Source organism: Tetrao urogallus (assembly GCF_951394365.1).
Source record: "Tetrao urogallus genome assembly, chromosome: 13".
In the NCBI taxonomy this organism is placed as follows: Eukaryota; Metazoa; Chordata; class Aves; order Galliformes; family Phasianidae; genus Tetrao; species Tetrao urogallus.
Window position 1 is genome coordinate 16,750,818 of NC_136826.1, and position 15,193 is coordinate 16,766,010.

A 15,193-nucleotide genomic window follows, 5' to 3' on the forward strand; every position below is an offset into this window, starting at 1 on the left:
GCCTGTCCGTTAGTCCGCTGTCCTGTGGGCGCCGCGCCGGTTCTGGAAGGATCCTGGGAGCACGGCCCTGCCTGGCGCGGGAGAGATGTCGGGGCTGCTTCACACCACGCTAAGCGGGCTCAACAGCGACTCCTACTGCGAGATCAGCCGTTACCGAGACCAGCATTTCCGGGTGCGCGCGGGGCGGGGGCGGCGGGGCACGAGGCGGCGGGGCCCGGCCGGTTCGGGGGCTGCCGACGGGGCGGGGCCGTGAGGGCACCGCAGGGTGTGAGCCCGGCGGGGTGTGAGCCCGCCCTGTGCTCGGCTTTGCCCTCAGGGGAGCAAAAAGCTGCAGGAGAAGTTCCTGAAGATCTCCTCCACGCTGTACGTGGGCAACCTGTCCTTCTACACCACCGAAGAGCAGATCCAGGAGCTGTTCTCCAAGTGCGGCGATGTCAAGAGGATCGTCATGGGGCTGGACAAGATCAAGAAAACACCCTGCGGCTTCTGCTTTGTGGAGTATCCTTTCTGATCCCTACTTGCAGTAAGCTCAGCTGTCAGAAGCCCTGAAAGGCGTGAAACTCACAGGGCTTCCTTCCAGGCACGTTGCTGCCTGCATTCCCATCACCACCCAAATCGTACTGTGCTGCCATGGGTGAAGGTCCTGCGTGGATGCTGAGCCCTTGTGTGGCCCGAGCTAAGGGCACGTGTTTGCGTTCTCACCTTGGCTTCACACCTGCAGAACCAGCAGAGCGATCTGTGGCGCTGCTCCCAAGCGCAGGGAATGCGTTTGTGCACGCTGTGCTGTGAGCTGTCCCCGCAGAGCTCTCCTGGTGCCTCCTGCTCAAATTCAGTTGAGTTTAATATCGTATTAAAAAGCATCAGATTTCTTGCCCTTAGCGAGGTTCTAACAATTTATTTTATCTACTTGTGAAATAAGTGATGCAAAGCTATTTCTTGTCTGTACAGGTAGCAACATTACAGTCAGAACCTGAGGAAGGAGAGGGAGCTGTTTTAAGCTTGGATTTATACGAGTGCAGCTTTTTGATCCCATAGAAAAGAGCAGGAAAAGTAGCAAAGGCTGGAAGGCAGGGAAGGCTCTTCTGCTTCAGTACAATGGTTTGTTATTGTTTCTTTTTTTTCCCCGCAGCCAACAAAATAGCAGGTTTAGTTCTCCTTATAGTGTGTTTCAGATATTACACGAGAGCAGATGCTGAACACGCAATGCGATTTATCAATGGCACGCGGCTCGACGATCGCATCGTTCGGACAGACTGGGATGCAGGATTCAAGGAGGGACGGCAGTATGGAAGAGGAAAGACTGGTGGGCAGGTAAAGGCAATAGCAGCTCAGACCTCGAATGCAATCCCCCTAGGGCAGTCCTGTTTTGCTCGTTTTGTCTCATGCAGAACAAAGCGCAGACGGTAAGGAGCCAGCAATGAATTTTAGGTGATTTTGGTAGCCAGTGCTACCTTGGTATTAAGATCTGGAAGTGTAACTATGGTTACAACCGGACAGGATCCCACAATTCCTGACAGTACAAGCAGGATTCTCCTTGTCCCAGGCTAGCGCCCTTTAAATGATGCAGATTTTGAATGGAAAGGGAGTGCAACTTCTAGATCAATCTCATGACCCATCAGTTTGCACTGTTAGAAGCTAGATTTCCCTTCCAGATTTCTGGAGGGCTGGGGAAGGGAGAAATGCTTTGGAGGCCAAGCCTAGCAATTCAGAAGGTTGGAAGCTGGATGACAAAGCTGAATCAAAATATTTGGGGATCTTTGCTTCCCTTCTAAAAAGTCATCAGCCAGCAGATGTATCTTCATTTGTCACTTGCACCATCTGTCTGGTGGATTGTTTGAAGGGATTTCAAGTTGAGCCAAACTACTTCTCACCTGAACTTCATTTCTCAACCTACTGAGCAAGGAAATGGTGATGACTGTGAAGCCTAGCATGGTGCTAACGCCTGTGTTACTGCCTTGCTCCAGGTGCGAGATGAATACCGGACAGACTACGATGTGGGAAGAGGCGGTTTTGGCAAGATTATACAGATGCAGAAGGCAAATCAACAGCCTGCAGTCTATTAATTGCCTCATGGGTGTTAGCTCATAGAGGGCTCTGCTCTTCTTGAGCTAGCCGTGTTCTCGCGTTTTGGATTGGGGTAGGGAGTGAGATCCAAGTTCCAGCCAAAGGTGACCCTCCTTAGACTGTGGATATACATGTGTTCATTCCCCCTTTCTTCTGGGTTAGAGAGGATGTTCTGTGCTGATACAGGGCAACAAGGGAAACAAATGGACAACTGCAGGATTCTGGTAAGAAGAAATGCAGCATGTCACAAGCACCTCATGCTAGGATGCATTCTGCATTACAGCTAAGCAGTTGGCTTCTTCCGAGCCATGATTGCAGCTGTGGTTGCTCTCAGATAAAATTTTGTGAATTGTGCCATTGTTGGAGCCCTCTGGGTGCCCGGGCACTTTGTTGGGATGCACAGAACTTTCAGAGTTCTAATTTACAAGCTCATCTGCTTACAAAGCAGTATCACTATTTGTGTGAGAGAAGCTGAGCAAGGTCTTGCTGTCCACTTGGAAGTGCTTGCCTGTACATCTAGCCCTTGGGTTGGTCATGGCCTGCAGAGCCTTTCTCTTTATGATGCCCCAGTGCTGCCTGCTTTTTCAGATCCTCACTGTTTGGCATGATTTTGTTAAAAGTTTCTTTCAATTTTTTAAATAAACAGTGAGTCCTGTACCTGTTGCAATCTGTTCATCAAAACCTCTGGCTCCATGACAAGAGCTGGAGGGAACATTTCCTGATGGTATTTTAAAGTTGCTTTCACTTGCAAACACAAAATGGAGAGCATACTGAAGGAGGGCACAAGTCTTGCTGTATTTCTGTTGGCTTCCCTTACTACTGGCTTTTCCTCTTCTGCTTTGCAATAGCTGATGGCTGATATCAGAAGGCAACTGCTTATAAAGTGTATAGCTGCTCTGAGTAAGAAATCCTTACATTTCATACCAACAGATTCCAGGAAAGCTTGTGATCTTGTCAATTGTTCCACAGTGTGAAATATATATGAAGCAATACAAAAGTGTGATGTGCATTTCAGAGAAGGAGGAACCAGAAACTCCCTTCCCTGTGTTCATGACAGACTTTCTTCCCCATTTAAGAGAAGCATGGCTGATACTCTTAAATTTTTCCTAGGTCCAAACAAGGGACCAGAGAAGATTAAAATCTCCACTGATCCGTCCCCCAAAACCTCCCAGCCAGGGTTAGTGATTTCATTGGACAAATTAAATTCTGACTAATTTGGTTTAGTATGATGTCAGTAATAGTAGCTGCTCCTTGTGCAGTAGTATGTAATCACAATTGTTCATGGGCTGTCTCATCCAAGATAATACATACTGTAATGTTGCACACCCACGTGTAGACCAGGCATTATCATTTAAATTACTTTAACTCTCACATTACTGAGGAGGATGGGATGGTAGCATTAATGTCCTGAAACGTCTCCTACTTACTTGTTTTGCAAGTCAGGTTGCTGCATTCTGACAGCTGTCACAAGTCCTGAAGGAGCTGCATGTTTAGTCCTCACCTGACTGAAGAAATGACAGAGTTGACAAGTCTGTGATACGAGCTGCCCCCTGAGATGCAGGGAAAAGGAGCAGGATGCTGAATTTAAAGGGAAAAATCTAAGCAGTTGTCTGCCCAGCCTGGCAAAACAGCATCACATGAGGTCCTTTGGGGGGATATGGATTACACAGAAAAATTGCTTGGGCAAACAGCTAGCAGAAGATGTGAGAAAAACAGGGAAATCTGCTGTGAAACTCTTCTGGTAGCAACAGAATCTCATTTATGTGAGGTAGGGAGACAAGGCAAGCTCTCGGTTTGCCCCTGATATGGGCTGTTGGTCATGTAATTCCTACGTGTGTGACAGAACATGCAGAAATCTGTTTAGTCGAGCACCTGCGTGGGCTGTTCCATGATTGTGGCAGGCATGTCTGTCCCTGCTTCCCAAGACACTGCAATTTCTTCTCTGCACAGGTCTGCTTGTCCTGCTCATCTTTGCCTGGAGGGAGATACCTCCCTTCTCCAGCAGGTCCCAGACCAGTGTTGGCAAGCTGTGCACCGTTCCCCTTTCGGCATAACGTTTGCAAAGAGATTTGTGCTGACATTTATTCAAATACAAGTATTTGCTTAAAAGAATCCATCTCAAATACTACAGCTGCTGTAAATGCCTTCCTTCTAAAGCCACCCATCCCACAGAGAATTAAAGAGAGATGAGAAGGTTTACAAGTAAGTAGGCAATCCCAGCTCTTAGCCTGGGCTGCAGCACGTAGGTACCTACATGGCACCACACTGCAGCAGTCAGAAGAGCCACCCTTGCCAGGGGTGTGATCAAAGACCAGCGCTGCCAGCATGCTGGAGCAGCCCCTCCTGCCCTGGCTGCACTCCTTGCTGGAGCACAGTGCCCAAAAACCTCAGGCTCCAGGGTTGCTTTTCAGGCATCTTTCATCAGGCACACAAAGGCGCCGTTAGAAGAAAAAGTCCTTTGTCCTCACAGAACTGGGGCAGTGCCGAGCAGGGCAGCACAGCCAGCAAACCGAGACACCTGAAGTGACCCAAGGGAAACAGCGCAGCTGGGAACAGGCATGCAGTGACCGACTCTAAGAGCTGCTAGCAGTTAACCTGCTGCAGGTAACAGCCCGGACCTGATTCTCTAGCAAAGAAGTCTGATGCTGAGTTCACCACAAGAGCTTACACGCTCTTCAGGCTTAGCTGAGTCTCTCCGCTGGATCCCGTGTGTGTTGCAGAGACCCTATCACTCCGGGACAGAATTAAGTTTAGCAGCGGAGCAGTTCTGGCAGGCAATGCTCCTCCTCACTCTCATTCTCACTCACAAACACCACACTCAGAGCTGTCTGCACTGGGGAGGGGAGGAGGAAAGCTCCGGTTCTCATTCATTCTGGCAGCTTTTACAGTCCCCTCTGATCCAATAACAAATCTGAGCAAACTTGGGAGCAGTCAGGCGAACAGCAACGTTATAGTCGTGCTGCTCCCCCCCCACTTCCAGCCACTGATGCCCAGAGAAGACGCCGATCACCTTCCTCTCCCACTTGTGCCGCACGGGATCCCACACCTTGCCATACACCCCAGAGCCGGATGCGCCAGGCCTGGCATCGCAGTGCTGGTAGATGAGATGTGTCGTCTCATCTTCCACCCCACAGAAGCGGTACACCAGCTCTCCCGGCCGGTCGCTGTCAAACCCTGAGAAATGAATCCTCTTCCCAGCCATTTCTTCTGCTGCCGGAGCCACCGTCAGCTCCATGTGCGGGCGTCGGTGTGGTCTTTGCAGCTCCAAAAGGGCGTAATCGTAGTCCATGCTGACCGAGTTGAGGCTCTGGATCCAACCCTTGGGCACCTGCGTGCGCCGCACACGAGCCCAGCGCATCGCCGGCCTCCCCGTGCCATTGGCTGGCATCAGGAAGCCCACCTTGATCTTCCTGGCACCCTTCACGTAGTCTCGGCCATCGTGGACACAGTGGGCAGCCGTGAGGACGTGCTGCTCGGACACCAGCACCCCCGTGCACCCCGTGGAGATCTTAACAGTGGTGGAGAAGGGGAAATCCATCAGGAAGTGGTTCCCACTGATGGAAAACCGCCCATCCGTGCCGTAAATCTGTCGCTTGCGCCGCATGCGCCTCCTCGGCCACCTCCTGTCCGTGCTGCCCTCACCGGGGCTCAGCTCCACCGTGGTGAGAGTGCGGGTGCCGTTGGCGTACAGTGTCTCATAAAAGAGGTACTCCTGGAAGTCCTGGGGCAGCAGGGCGGCCTCCCTGCGGACACACGCCTGGTCACAGCGCGTAGCCAAATCCAGCACGGGCCGGGCCGAGAACCGCGCTCTGCCCAGCTGCACTGTGGACCTGGGAACGAGGGTGGGAAGCGAACTTCCAGCTGCGGTCCTGGGAAGGAAGGAAAGCAGGAGGATGGCAACCACCTGGCAGCGAGTCATCTTTCCGGACCTGCAAAGGCAAAGCAAGGAGACCATTAAGCCTGCCCGATTAGAGCCAGCCACCTGCTGCGGCTCACGGCTGGGGGGATTATCACATGCACGTGGCCCCTCACCAGCTGCTGGGTGGTGCATGCTTAAGCTGCTGCCTGGAGCTGTGTGACTAACTAAAGATGATAGAAATCTACCCCAGCCTTTGATCTCCTGCAGCTCTTTTGGATGGCAATGCCCGGCGGTGCTGCAGGAGTACTGCAGGAATGCCATGAGTGGGTGAGTTTCCTCCGTCAAGCCGCAAGTCCTGCTGCTCTGACTTGGATCTCTTGGATTTCAGGGCTCAGCCCTGCCAGCACCACACATCCCACCCAGCAGCTGCAACACCCGGTGACCCGCGGGGAGGATGGGGAGGTGTGACAGTACCTGCTGCCTGCAGAGGGAGACGACAGCTCTGTCCCCCCGTTCCTACAGGGGAGAGGAAGGTGCATGAGCTCCAGGGCTACACCTCAGTTGAAGTATTTGGTGTCACAGTGCGGCGAGGACAAGGCAGCCTGTGTTAACTCCAAGGTGGATTGCTGCACCCCATGTGCCAGGGCCACCCCTTGTCCATGGCACAGGCTCTACAGCCCCAGCTCCCTGCACTGCTCAGCCCTCTGCTCCCATCCTGCCATCAGCGCACACAGTTGGACATATCAGCCGGAGCACAGGATGAGCCCTGTGTCCCCCAAGGCAGCCGGGGTCTGTGCAGACACGTGGCAGCACGCTGGGTTATGAAAGTCACACGGCAGTGGGGGTGGAGCTTTGCAGGGAGGCTGAGAGCCACCAGCTCTGCTCTCCACACCCTGACCCCTCGTGCTGCAGCTGGGCCTCATCCCCAATTTCCCCAACCACTGCCCCTGCAGGGCTCATCCAGCAGAGCCATGCTCCAGGGAAGCCCCACAGCCGTCCCTGGCGTTAATGAGCCAAGGTTCATGCCTTCACCCAAAAAGGAGCATCTCCGCAGCTCCCTTCCATGTGACGGAGCACCACGTCCCTATGGAAGGATCTCAGTCCCTATAGAAGGATCTCCTCCGGCGAGGCAGCAGTTAAAGCAGCGGGAGCAGCATTTCCCTAGGGCCTTCAGCTTGCTCAGGCTCCAGGGCCTCATCGCCGCCTCTCCAGCGATCTGCTGGCTGGATAAGGAGGTGGAAGTCTGTTTCATGCTGCCCTGGGGCTGGAACAGCATTGCCCACGTGAGCAAGTGTGGGCACTGCCGTGCTCGTGGACGTGCACGTGGATGTGGGGTGCAGTGGGGTGACAGCCCCTCTCCTCCCCGCAGAGCCCTGGGGCTGAGCCGTGGGGCCCTCCCTGCTGGCCGAGCGCTGACCCTGCTCTGCTGCCAGGAAACGCCAAACCCACGTAAGATCCATCTGCCCTAAATTAGTTTATTTATTTCACAAAATAATCTGTCAGGGCTGATTGAGACCAGGCCGGAATCTGGGAAATCGTCTTCGGCCCAGTTCCTGGCTGTGCCTCCCCCGCAGGCCCAGCGGGAGCCCCAGGGGCTATTTCTGAGGTCTTTACAGCAGCACTGGGTCGTGATGACACACTGCCATGTGGCACAGGGCCCAGCCCACTGCTATCCCACACCCGAGGACCAGGAGTAGGGGGCTGGGTGCCCCACAGCACTGTTTCCCATCAGAGATGGGATGCCCATAGAGATGCAAGGACAGCCCCAGCCCCCCAGCCCAGGCTGCAGGACACAGGCATTGAAGTGAGATGCAGCTGGACCAACACAGAGCCAAGCAGTTTTAAAAAAAAAACAAAACACCACCACAAACCATTTAGACTTCAATAAGTATAAAAATCGACACTGAAATTCCAATTGTACCAAGGCATACAAGGTTGGACACTCATGTCTACACTGCAGACATCATCACAAGGAGCTGAGTGTGATGTTCACACCAAGCGAATGGGTCCAGCAGCACAGGGCTCAGCACGGGCATGGATTCTATTGGGGCTGCGGGTGCTGAGCCCTGTGCTGCTGTAGGGCACTGGGCAGTACCAGGACTGGTCAACTTCAGTCACGCTTGCATTGACACAAATACAACAGTACCACCGCGCGTCCCGTGGGCAGGAGAAGCAGGATGTGACAGCAGCTTTCACACTGGGAGGGCCGTATCGGTGTCATTGCCCCTCGGCGGGGTGGAGCAGCCCCCGGGCCACCAGCATTCCCCCAGCCCGGGGTCTCCTCTCCACGACCCCTGCTCAGCGAGGGGAAAGGGCAGCGCACGGCAGACTCCGGGCTCAGGCCCCAAGGGATGGCTGTGCTGAGCAGTCTGTGGTCTCGTACCAGCACTGCAGTACTGACAGTCCTCCGAGTAGCGATGTTGATCACAACCACAGCCTCTCTCAGATTGCAGCAGCTCCAGGGCTGAGCTCCATCCCGGGGTGGTGTAGAGGGTTTTCTGTCGTGGAACCTCGAAGCTCTTTTGCATTTTTCCCTTCCACGCTGTTCCGAATGCCATAGCCAAAGTATATCATAAAACCTGCAAAAGTTCATGCGATGAGACACATGGCAGGGAACGGCCTCCCCGGGCCACCAGCAGACAGAAGCTGGAGAAATGAGATACCCACAAGGTTCGGGGCACCACACTGCCCTCTGGAACACCTACCCACAGCCATCCAGATGGCAAAGCGCACCCAGGTGCCGGTACTCAGCTGCACCATCAGCAGGATGTTAACAAAGATGCTGCAGAGTGGAAGGAGTGGGAGGAAAGGTACCTGCGAGAGACAAGATGCGCCACCTTAGCCATGCCCAAGGGATCTGGCTAGGCGAAGGAATGCTCTGCCACCTGGGTGCTTCCATTCCAAGGGCAATGCCTTAGAGCCGTGTCTCTGGGCTCCAGGCATTACTGGGTGGTGGAAGCCCAGCAGCCAGCCCAGCAGATCCCGCACCAGCCTTGGGTGCAGAGAGGTGCAGAGCTCTTGGAGGCTGCACTCACCTTGAAGTTCAGCCGCGCATTGCTCTGTGGCTGCCTCCAAACGATGATGGTGGGGATGAGCAGAGCCACGAGGAGCAGCACCAGGACCAAGATCCAGGTAATGTTGGCCTCCTTCAGAGCCTTCACTTTGAGGGTCAGCACCACGCAGATGATCGTTACCAGCACAGCTGCAAGAGAAGAGCCCATCACCATGCTGCACAGCACGTGGCTGTATCGACCTCCCTGCCACCCTGTGGGCTGCTGGGCTGAGCCACCCCCTCCTCCTGGTTACATGCAGGTCCTCCAACACCCACCCCAAGGCCTTGGGGAAGCACTTTGCCAGGAGGAGCTCATCAGCCTGGCAAGCAGAGTGAAGCCTGTGCTCAGCTGGGCTCAAACCCAGTTCTGGCGCTTCCCCAGACCTTACTGGGCTGCTCTGCTCTGCCTGCACAATGAAACCATTGATCAAAGCTCCCCAAGTCTGCAGGGACCAACACGCCCCAGCCCCTGGCACAGCAAGGAGCCAGCGATGTGGCAGGACATGCAGGAGCCGCTGCCTCCCACTCACTCACCCATGATTGAGACGCAGACGTAGACGATGCGCCCTGAGAGCGCTGTGGGAGTGTCTGCAGATGGATTGAAGAGTGCTGTAAGGGACAGGGTCTCCTTCTGTTTGGTGCCCGTGGCAGCGATGTTTGGGTTCATCACAACTCTCTCCTCCTCATTCCCGTTCAGCTCCAGCATCTCCATGGCCTTTGGGGAGTTCAGTTGCCCAGACTGGTACCTGCACACAGCAAACCTGCTCAGTGCTGCACGAACTACAGCAAAGTATGAGGAAGTAAGTTCCAACCCCAGGGATACAGTAGCACCCATCGTTCCCCTCCTGCTCCCCCAAAATCCCTGCTGGGAAGCACCAGTCCCATGGATGGCACAGCTGCCCAGGGGGTGGGAGGGTCACCATCCCTGGAGGTGTTCCAGAATCATGAAAACGTGGCACTGAGGGACACAGTGATGGGCATGGTGAGGTGGGTTGGGGTTGGACTTGGAGATCTTAGCTTTTTTTTTCCAACCTCAATGATTTTATGGTGTGCCTGGATGCCCCAAGCAGCTTTATTTCACGGCTTGAGCCGTGGCCGCAAGCCCCACGCTGTCTACAAGGTGCATCCACCCAAGGGACCGTGGTGAAGGGACACTTGGCATAAGAGATGGCACCCACCGGAGGATGAGCACACACACAGCGACCAGGGAGTAAGCCAGCAGTGTGCCGATCGACATGAGGTCCACCAGGTCTTTCAGGTCAAGCAGGAAGGCCAACACCGCTGCAACGAGGATGGAAAGCATGAGCACAGCCCTGGGCTGCAGGGCGATTGAGAGCAAGATGGCCATGAGGAGTGTTACCTGCGAGCAGCCCTGAGGTGATGGTGGCCGAGAGAGGAGTCTTGGTGCGGCTGTTGATTCTGGAGAGGAATTTGAAGAGCAGCCCGTCCTCCGCCATGGCGTAGATCACACGTGGCATGGGAAACATGGAGCCCAGCAAGCTGCCGTGGGGAGAAGTGGCTCAGAGTCATGTGGGGAAGGAACTGGCTTGTGCCAGGGAAGGATGGAAGTCACACAGGGCAAAGCCTGGGACAGGTATCCCCAGCCCTGTGCTAGGCCGGGTGATGCCACAAAGAGAAGTTGGACCTACCTGGTAGAGAGTGCACAGAGCGAGCCAATGGCAACAGCATAGCGGGCGGGCTCCCAGCCCACCGCTTTGAAAGCCTCAGGCAGCGGGCTCTTCTTGTTCAGCAGGAAGTAGGGAACCATCAGCGTGAGGGCTGCGGAGACCCCGAAATAGGCCACAAAGCAGATGAGGAGGGACACAATGATGCCGATGGGGATGGAGCGCTGCGGGTTCCTGGCTTCCTCCCCTATGTGGAGGAAAGAGGCAGAGTCTGTCCCCATCCATACTTGTGGCTGTGCCCAGCCCCACACCCCAGCCTGCAGCTCCTGGTAAGTCCAGCTCTCTGCATAAGCACTGGTGTAACGATGCAGCAATGCACCCACGGTGCCCTCTGCCTTGAGCTTTTCTCCTTGCAGCACTGCACTCCCCACCAGAGGCTCTGCAGCCAGCGGAGGAGGCTGCAGGGAAGCACAGAGGCTGTGCAGAACAGCCTGTACCAGCAACCCGCTGAGCAGTCCTGGGGGAAGGAGAGGAAATGAAGAGGGCTCCCCGCACACCAGAGCAACTAAGTTCATGCAGAACCGACATTTTAAGAAAAAATCTAATATTGCTTGAGGCCAGGAAATAAGCAGAAGCAGCAGCAATTCCCAGCACTGGGCTCTGCAGCTGGAAGGCTCCCTGCAGCTCCGTTCTCACCACACCTCACAGGGAGCCTTTGATATGGGCAGCCGAGGCGCTTTGTGCAGTGCAGCTGGGGCCGGGCTGTTCCCACAGCAGCAGGGAGCACCACGCTCCTCCCCGAGCAGCTCCAGCAGCTGCCCCGCTCCGGGCATTCCCTACCTGTGGTGGCGATGCAGTCGAAACCCACGAAGGCGTAGAAACACGTGGCAGCACCCATCAGGACCCCTTCCAGCTTAAAGGGGACAAACCCACCGGAGCCAAAGGCTTTTATTCTGGAAGAAGGGAGGACAGCAGCTGGGACATCAACACACAACACGGTACCAGCCCTGTGCCACGCAGCGCTAGCCAGGCTCCATTGTGGCACACTCACTGTCCTCACCTGACCTCCTCCAGCTCATCCGAGTGCGTGAGGTTGATGTAATCCTCCACCGTGAGCTGCCAGTTCTTGATGTCTCCCTTGATGCAGCCGGCGATGAAAACGAAGGCCAACACCAGCAGGTTCACCGCCGTGAAGATTTTGTTCACCAGGGCAGACTCGCTGACGCCGAAGGTCAGCAGTGCTGGGGATCAAGGGGTGAACAGGCTGCACTGCATCACCGCGGTGCCGCCGAGCCGCTCCGACACTCACCAGTGAGCAACGCGATCAGGATCAGCGCAAAGAAGTCCGGGCGCTCGGCCAGCACCCCCGGCAGGTGCAGCGTGGTCTTGTTCATGAAGAAGGTGGAGATTTGGTTGCCGATGATGTTGTCGAACGCCGCGCTCCAGGCTCGGGCCACGCTGGCTGTGCCTGGCCAACAGCAAAGCTGCTTGTCGGTCCGAGCCCTGCACACAAGGCAGAGCAGCACCAACCCCATCACGCAGCCATGTGGATCCCCAAAGCACCCAGCCTGCACCCTGCTCCCTTGCCCCGCTATGGTGCTGCTCACGGGGACGCATGCCAGCCCCACGCTTCCCAGCCCCATCCGGCAGAGCCACGTACCTATCACGTAGGACAGGATGAGGTTCCAGCCAGTGGTGAAAGCCCAGATCTCACCAACCGTGACATAGCTGTAGAGGTAGGCAGAGCCGGTCTTGGGGACGCGGGCTCCAAACTCGGCATAGCAGAGCCCGGCCAGTATCGACGACAGCGCGGCCACCAGGAAGCAAAGGACGATGGATGGACCGGCCGTATCCTTGGCCACTTCCCCGGTCAGCACGTACACACCAGCACCCAGCGTGCTGCCCACTCCCAGGGCGATGAGATCCAGCGTGGAGAGGCAGCGAGCAAAGCGCGTCTCCTCGGAGCTCAGGTCCACCACGCGCCGGCGGATCAGCTTCTTCCCAAGGCTGCTCATTTTTCCCCCGAACATTTTGTCTTCTCGCTGCTCAGAAGCCCTGCAAGAGAAGTTGTTGTAACAGCGTGAAACTCAGCATCCCTCATGGAGCTGAATGCATGCAGCAACGCCACTGCCACCCCGCAGGAGCAGCAGTCCCTTGGCTGACCCATGGGCATGGAACCCCAGGCACATCACTGGGATGGAGATCAGCAGTGCAGGGCTGCACACCCACCTGCACAACCAGGAAAGCGAGCCGGAGACAAACCCAGCACGAGTCCACAGCACAAAATGGGCTCCTTAAACAAACACTGTGTGGTCCCAGCCCCGAGGGCCTGGGCACATCCCAGAGCTTGCCCCGCTGTCTTTGAGCAACACCCCATCGGCCCAAACTTGACTGCTTGGCACAACCCTCCCAACGAGGTGCGTGTGGGTGTGCGCAGAAGCAAAGGTAGGGAGACCAAACGCGCTGGGCTGAGTCACACGAATGCATTCGTTCCTCCCAACATCAGCACTGCAGCCTCGCTGGGGATGCATGGCCAGACACGCAGTGAGCACAGCTCGAGGCTCCCAGCACGCATCCCCTGCACGCACACAGCACGCGCCCCAGGGCCGTGCATGGGCTCAATGTGCCACCCCCAGCCCCACACTCAGCTATCCCCAAAAACGCTCTGGATCACAAACACCCCATGGAGCTGCCTGTGGGGAACGGGCACAGAGTGGGACATAAGGCTCTGGGCAGCCTGGTCTGCTGGTTGGCAACCCTGCACATAGCAGGGGGTTGAAACCAGATGATCCTTCTCAACCCAATCCTTTTCCACCCAGGCCATTCTAGGAGTCTATAATTCTATTCTATGCCCACGTTGACAGAATCACGGGGCTTGGGGAGGACCTTGGGGGTCACGGAGTCCCAGCCCTAACGCAGGTTCCTCCAGCACGTTCTACAGCCGGGTCCTGGACATCCCCAGCTCAGGAGCCCCGCAGTCGCCGGGCAGCCCGTTGTGCCGCTCCGCCGCCCGCACGCTGTCGCTACGGAACTTCCTCGTCCCGTCTCTCCGCGCGGAGCGGCACAGAAAGCGCGGGAAGGCGCGGGGCAGGAAGCGCGGAGCGCGCCTTAACAGCGCCGTTCGGACGGGCGGGCAGCAACCCGCACCGACACCGACGGCAGCCCGTCCTCCTCCGCACCGCGGGGCTGACGGGAGCGGCACCCGTTGTGCTCGGAAACGCCCGGCCCGCAGCGACTCACCGGCACGGTTCGGGTGTCGCCGCGCTCCGCCCCGGCTCCGCTGTCCGCACGGTTGAGGAGCAGAGCGGCTTCTCCCGATGAGAGCGCGCCGAGCCGAGATCCAGCCCTCCTCCCCTCCTGAGCCGGCGTCCCACCGCGCCCCGCCCCGCCCCTGCCGTCGCCGGGCTCGGAGGTGAAGCCCGCCCCGTCCATCCATCCCGGCCCTGAGCGGAGCTGTGGGCGCCCAACATCACGGCCAGTCCGTCCTGCCTGCACCGATCCCTCCAAAATGGCAGATTTAAAGAAAGGGGAAAAATAAAAAAAAAACAAACAAAAAGAAGACGGGACCGGAATCCCTGCGATGCTGCGGAGCGCCCCGAACCCGAAGCAAAGGGGAAAAGCGGAGCGGCAGCAGTGCGGTGCTGCCCCGCGGGCTGCCGCGTCGGGGTGGCTGAGGTCTCCCAGAGCCCACACGCCCTGGGGCTGCTCGGGGTCGTGGGGGGTCGCCGTGGGGCACAGCTCGGTCCGGCGGGGCTCAGCCCGACGGCCACGTGCCGTGCGGGCAACGGGTGCCAGGCTGCGCGCACACCGCTCCTCTGCCGGCACACGGCGGAGAAACGGGCAGCAACAGGCGGTGCGGGGACGGGGAAGAACCATCGCCGGAGAACTGCTGGGAGCTACGCCGCTTTTTCCTTACGGCAACAGCGAGGCACCCGGCAGCCCTCCCTCCCCCCCCCGACCCGGAAAGCTCTCCTGATGCAATCGGGCACTGCTGTGTCGTTCGCTCAGCAGCGCTGCTAGAACGCGGCCAGCCTCCCCATGCAGGGCGCTGAGCTCCCGGGGGGGCTCGCAGCAGGGCAGGGTGCTGCGGGTCCCGGCCCATCCGCCCCACCTCGCCCCGGAGGTTGGGGAAACAAAAGGCTGCGCTCGGAAAAAAAAAAAACCGTGAGCTCAACGCGATGGAACGGCGAGGCGGCATTTTGGATGTGACGCAGGCGGTGACCTCGCTCTTCCCGCTCAGACGAATGAATGAACTGCGCCCTCCGCCCCCCACGCCGCTCCCGTAAGAAAGGAAACGGACTCACGCTGTCGGTACGGTCGCCCCGTGCAGCCTCACTACCGGCACCCGCCGTGCTTCCTGCCCCTCCCTCCCCCCCCCCCGGGCTGCCAAAGCCAACGTGGCGCGGCCACGCTTAAGCCGCGCTCCCTTCGGTGCGCGGGCAGCGGCTCTGCGGGGGCAGCAATGGGGCGGCGGCGGGGCAGCCCCGGCACGGCGCTGTGGGGAAATGCCCGCCCCTGAAATACCCACACAGAACCGGGCTGACGCCACTGGGACTCGGCTGTTGCAAGAAATCGTTCTACGACAGCAGCCCT

The 15,193-nt window shown here is 57.2% G+C and overlaps 3 protein-coding genes across 3 annotated transcripts; 1 reads left to right on the forward strand and 2 right to left on the reverse strand.

The window, feature by feature from the left end:
- Positions 1-85: 85 nt before the first annotated feature.
- LOC306951514 (nuclear cap-binding protein subunit 2) lies at positions 86-2,063 on the forward strand (the record flags this gene model as incomplete). Its single annotated transcript, XM_079542020.1, has 4 exons — positions 86-172; positions 317-498; positions 1,173-1,311; positions 1,965-2,063. 4 exons carry the CDS (start codon positions 86-88, stop codon positions 2,061-2,063), a joined length of 507 nt encoding a protein of 168 aa, XP_079398146.1.
- A 2,864-nt stretch (positions 2,064-4,927) lies between these two features.
- LOC306951558 (serine protease 23-like) lies at positions 4,928-6,462 on the reverse strand (the record flags this gene model as incomplete). The annotated part of the gene is made up of 2 exons (XM_079542078.1): positions 4,928-5,993; positions 6,398-6,462. 2 exons carry the CDS (start codon positions 6,460-6,462, stop codon positions 4,928-4,930), a joined length of 1,131 nt encoding a protein of 376 aa, XP_079398204.1.
- Positions 6,463-8,365: 1,903 nt separating this feature from the next.
- On the reverse strand, positions 8,366-12,630 carry SLC7A3 (solute carrier family 7 member 3; the record flags this gene model as incomplete). Its single annotated transcript, XM_079541964.1, has 11 exons — positions 8,366-8,502; positions 8,629-8,737; positions 8,959-9,125; positions 9,510-9,721; positions 10,154-10,256; positions 10,336-10,475; positions 10,625-10,847; positions 11,441-11,553; positions 11,661-11,841; positions 11,910-12,068; positions 12,261-12,630. The coding sequence occupies 11 exons, from the start codon at positions 12,628-12,630 to the stop codon at positions 8,366-8,368; spliced, it is 1,914 nt and encodes a 637-aa protein (XP_079398090.1).
- Positions 12,631-15,193: the final 2,563 nt, after the last annotated feature.